General features: G+C 44.0%; 1 protein-coding gene across 1 annotated transcript; it reads left to right on the top strand.

Moving 5' to 3' along the window:
* The first annotated feature begins 1,674 nt into the window (after positions 1 to 1,674).
* LOC118779357 (transcription factor HES-4-like) lies at positions 1,675 to 3,476 on the top strand. The gene is made up of 4 exons (XM_036531419.1): positions 1,675 to 2,014; positions 2,212 to 2,307; positions 2,426 to 2,513; positions 2,786 to 3,476. The coding sequence occupies exons 1-4, from the start codon at positions 1,907 to 1,909 to the stop codon at positions 3,376 to 3,378; spliced, it is 885 nt and encodes a 294-aa protein (XP_036387312.1). The 5' UTR covers positions 1,675 to 1,906; the 3' UTR covers positions 3,379 to 3,476.
* Positions 3,477 to 5,247: the final 1,771 nt, after the last annotated feature.

Here is a 5,247-nt window from a genome sequence, read left to right as displayed (position 1 = left end):
AATGCTTAGTTATAGCCTAAAATTTAATCGCTAAAGTTTGCTCATTGTGATGTAATTACTTCATGTTAACAATAATTATGTGAATATTAAGTTGATTCGCCTATCCTATGTTTCGCTTTGCATAACATTTGTGCACATTGAGGATATCACTGCTTTTAAATGGCTTATCGTCACACGACATTAAGGTCTCGGCAACTGGATTTTACGGGACCGTGTTTTTTTCCCAAATTTCTGTAGTTCAACAATTTTCAAATGCATGAAAGTGAAAATTTGTAATGCATGTGTATATAAATTCATAATTTCGATAAAACCCATCGGGATTCAGGAGCCTGAACAAATACACACATGAAAACAGATTATAGAACTTAAAGGCACTTTAAATTCCCAGCGGATGCCAAAATATCCAGTGAAATGTGTGGGATTTTATCCAGTCTTGATTACTAAATAATTAAATATAAATTTAAATATTAGATTCTTCGGTTGCAGTATGGTCCACCGGAGACTCGCCACACGCCTCAAAATCTGCACCGACACAATCCCAGTTCAAAAACTACCTAGCCAGTTATCTTCAATAAACTTCTAAAATTGTTTGTTTTTGGGAGACGAAAAACGCAGCGTAGGGGGAATGCGCTCTACCCGACTCTGTTTACCAGAATCGGGCTAACATGAAGAGTCAGTGTTTACAAAACGAAATTTGTGAAGTGCTGCTACTAGCTGGAGGAGTGGTTTTCCCAGGCTCGGCGCGCGGGGCGGATTCCTGCAACAGGAGCTGTCTCTCGTCCCTCCGCAATCAGCGAGCGCTGCTTTGGCACGTGCTCCGCGGAGGCAGGAGTGCACTGAACGAGCGCTCACAGTGGGGCTGGCACGCGGACAGATGTTGCTCCGGCCTCCCCCCCCACCCAGCCGTGCTCCCGCTCTCGCTGCGATGATTGACAGCTGGGGTTTTCCCAGCCAATCGGAGCGCACGGAGATGAATTAGCCGGAGAGCTGCCGGCTGCCATTGGTTTCCTGCGTGCCACTGCGAACCGCCTCGCGTGCCGAAACAGCTGGGTTTTTTTTGTGTGTTTTTTTTAATCTTTCATGTACAACGGGAACACAAATTAGAAACTGCAGGCCAATATAATTAGTTTGCTAATGGCTCTTACAGACTGAATGATTTAAAAAAAATAAGCCAACAATTAAAATATTCTACTTTATCATTTAGTTTTAAAGTAGGCTACGTTGCATTTAAAAATTACAGTTAGGCAGAACATCCAGTAACTGTATAACAAGAACCTTAACGTCAATATGGCTCGTGTTGGCTATCACATATAGGCTCAAAAACGAAGCAGTGACTACTACGTTTTACTGCATAAATGGCAAATTCTTGCTGGTGGAAAGTCGGTACCAAACAGCCGCTGCATTCCCTGACGCTCCTTATCACTTCACAACCTGGCGGGCCGCGCTCACCGCTTTGTTGTTTGTACCTCCAGGGCTGATTGAGCAGCGCGTGACTGACAGCCCGCGGGGGTGTTGTCCAATCATCGGTCTGCCCCGCGCCCAATGGGTGAGTCCGCACGCCTATTGGCTGCAGCGAGTGTGGGAAAGAATGCAGAGAAGGTTTCACACGAACTGGGAGCAGGCGGACCGGCTATAAATATCACGGGCGTGTGGCACTTTGAGGCTAGACTTGCACGCGGCGTCATAGTAACACACGCGTTTAAATAAGCGGGCAGACGTGATATAGCTGATCAGAGGGACTTGCACGCTGTCATCGTAGGATCCCAGCCAAAGTCTTTCCTGGTCTGCTGTCAGTTTAAAGTCATTGGGGCTGTACAACTGTCTTCAGATTTTGCAGCGTTTCTCGACGCACCAGAGGGATATTTCACACCAACTTTGTACATTAACAGAGAATATAACAGTGAAAATGCCAGCTGATACCATGGAGAAACCCACGGCATCCCCTGTGGCTGGTGCCCCGGCCAGTGGAACGCACACACCGGACAAACCAAAAAATGCCAGTGAGCATAGAAAGGTAAACATCCCGAAACGTGACTTATCTAATAACCTAATGAATTTTATGTCCTAGTAAAGTTGGCCATTATTTATTTTTTAAAATGTCGTTTCAACCACAAAAACTTTAAGTACTTTCTGAGAAATGTAAGCTGTGCCACTACTCACTTTCTTTGAAATTGTTCATGAATTTAAAGTCTGTCTGTGTTTGTTTTGCAGTCTTCGAAGCCCATCATGGAGAAGCGACGGAGAGCGAGAATAAATGAAAGCCTAGGACAATTGAAGACTCTTATCCTGGACGCACTCAAGAAAGATGTAAGTCATTTGTAAATAATGAGAATTGCAATTATACCATCGGTGGGATTAAAGGCATTGCGACTGATAATAGATGAAGGTCCTGATTATTTATTGGTGTTGCATCGTGTTTCCGCAGAGCTCCAGACACTCGAAGTTGGAGAAAGCAGATATCTTGGAGATGACGGTGAAGCACTTGAGGAACTTGCAGCGCGTGCAGATGACTGGTAGGTATCCAGCACCACGCGCCTCTCATCAACTAAACTTATGATTTATCAATGACACATTCCTGAGACCTGTAATAACTTGATGTATGGAAAAAAAAACTATACCAGTGGCCTAGTTTAGCAGTAAATGTGTGTTTTTTTGTCCATCCCTGAAAATGTGTTTAAACGAATATTAAATATATTCTGTAGGATATTGTATTTGTGTAGACTAGGCTCGTTACTCACCGGCTTTCTTATAAATTGCATTAGCTAATGTTGTCTCTCTCTTCTAGGAGCTCTGACAGCAGATGCAACAGTCCTAAGCAAATACCGGGCAGGATTCAACGAATGCATGAATGAGGTGACCCGCTTCTTGTCCACATGTGAAGGGGTGAACACGGAAGTCAGGTCCCGGCTCCTCAACCACCTGTCCGGCTGCATGGGCCAGATGATTGCGATGAACTACCCACAGCCATCCCCGGCCCAGCAGCAAGCTCACCTCTCGCAGCCCTTGCACGTGCAGTTACCTCCGGCGGCCACAGTGCCAATCAACGGCGTCTCCATGCCCTGCAAACTCAGCCCCGCTGAAGCTGTGTCACCGAAAGTCTACGGTGGTTTCCAGCTTGTTCCCGCTACCGATGGACAGTTCGCCTTCCTTATCCCAAATCCGGCTTTTGCTTCCGCCACTGCTCCGGTTATCCCTCTCTACGCCAACACGAACGTGCCAGTCGCTGTTAACACGAGCACCGGCCATGCCACATCGGGTTCCACCGTAGCTTCCCCGGTTCAGGGCATGACCTCTTTCGCCGGCGTTTCCAAGGCTGTGAGCCCCATGAGTGTCAGCGTTGGCGCGGACAGCAACGAGTCTGTTTGGCGGCCGTGGTAAACGGATTTTGAAGAAAGGCTTAGGCCTAAAGAACACTTAAGCAACTTTTTCATTAAAAAGAAAAACGTTCCGTTTTAAGGAACATTATTGCTCTTCTACTGACCTTTGTTAAAATATTTATTGACTGATTCCAAAATTTGGGATGTTGGTGATAAATATGTTCATTCTTTTGTGGAAAATAGTAAAATGTTTATATTGACTTCATTTATATTGTTTGAAATATAGTTTTATATAAACTTGTCGATAATTGCTCCATGCCAAAGCTGTTTTATAGGCCTGTTGCTTGTTAGTTCCTGTTTAAGAAATTCCTCAAGTTGGAAGGTTTGGAAAAAAATAAAACCTTTGGAATGTTAAGTGGTTTATTCCATTTTTTAATTGTGCGAATGGAGGTGGTCAAACTCAGATTTTTACTTTAATACACATGCATCTCCAATGATTACGTTTAAATGAATTCGCAAAGGTCTACTAATTTACTATGAATTGGTATAGACTACATAATGAAGGCTGCATCATCTTTGGAATCGCAAGCGGTAAGACATTAGCCGGCACCTATAGGTTACTCTCATTGATACAGAATACAATCAGCGTTAATACAACATAACAGGTTGGTTCAGAACAAGGACACCTGCATCAGAGAAATCATCAGTTTAAAGGACTTAACATTTTGACGTCTCTGTGTAGCGAACTATTCTGAATCAGAAGGGAATTGGTAACTCCACATCGTCATTATTAGCAACTGAAACGAAAAGATATTCTAAGGTTTTCGAAAGAATAAATTGAGGACCATGGTACTAAAGGTGGAATAATGCTTTTTTATTATTGTCTTCCAACGTTTAAAGTTGTGTAACTTCTAGACAACGGCATCCCCGAGCAAGCCTCTTCGCTGTCATGAGAAGTTCGTTTTATAGTTATTCTCGCTTCCGTGTCAGTGGCGATTGCACATTTCCACTAGAATAGAGGACAAAGTAGCGCAAAATGATTTGATATGCAGCAAACACAACGAGCGCACAATATTTGTTTTCATCCCAAATGCCTTGCTCGTCTAGACGAAATCAAAGTATTCTTTAAAGATACTGGCCGTGCAACGACTCTTAAACCGCAACAGGTAAAGTTGCCTACGGGGATTGTGGCTTTTTATATTTACAGCACACGTATTCCCATTAGAATAAAACTCCTTCCTCCCTCCATCCGCCTCCTCCTCCATTTTCCTGTATATTTATCGCTGGGATGTAAGCTTATCTTTCCCTAGCGTCCGGAACCGGGGGTCGTGTTGCCAGGGCTGTCGGCGTGACGCTCGCCGTGTGCCAGCCACTTGCAGTGGACTGGCCCCACCGTCTCCGGGGTTGGGTTACACTCAGTCAACTGGAGGTCTAGGGTATCAAAGGTTCTAGCGGCGCGGTGCATTCCGCAGGCAACACGCTCTCAGTTACCTGTCGAACTCAATCCTTCAAGATTCCAAAGACACGGGCTGCATCCTTTCCCCTCTATATTTAGTCCAAGATTTTACCAGCAACGACGCACGTTGTTTTAAGCGTTTGTGAGTTATAGTTATTTACCCCCGTGCTAGCTCGAGCCGTCAAACATAGCGTCGCAACAACAAATTGTGTTCAAAACCGAAAATCGCATTTTCATCATTGAAGTGTGCGCAGTGCCATACTTCTTGTCATCGTGTCAAACGAATGATTCATTCTGTATGTAGGCTGTAACTTATCATGTTCATCTGGGCTATATTACATGGGTTTTATATTTACTCATTTAACCTTTGACAGAATATGGTAATTTCTCCTTTGTGTGTGTGTGTTTGTGTGTTTCAATGTAATTTACTAATTTGATTTGTTCAAAAGCCAAATTTCTCATTTAATAGGCTAG

The sequence above is a fragment of the Megalops cyprinoides genome, chromosome 6 (genome assembly GCF_013368585.1).
Source record: "Megalops cyprinoides isolate fMegCyp1 chromosome 6, fMegCyp1.pri, whole genome shotgun sequence".
NCBI classification, from domain to species: Eukaryota; Metazoa; Chordata; class Actinopteri; order Elopiformes; family Megalopidae; genus Megalops; species Megalops cyprinoides.
This window is presented reverse-complemented; position numbering and strand designations above follow the sequence as displayed.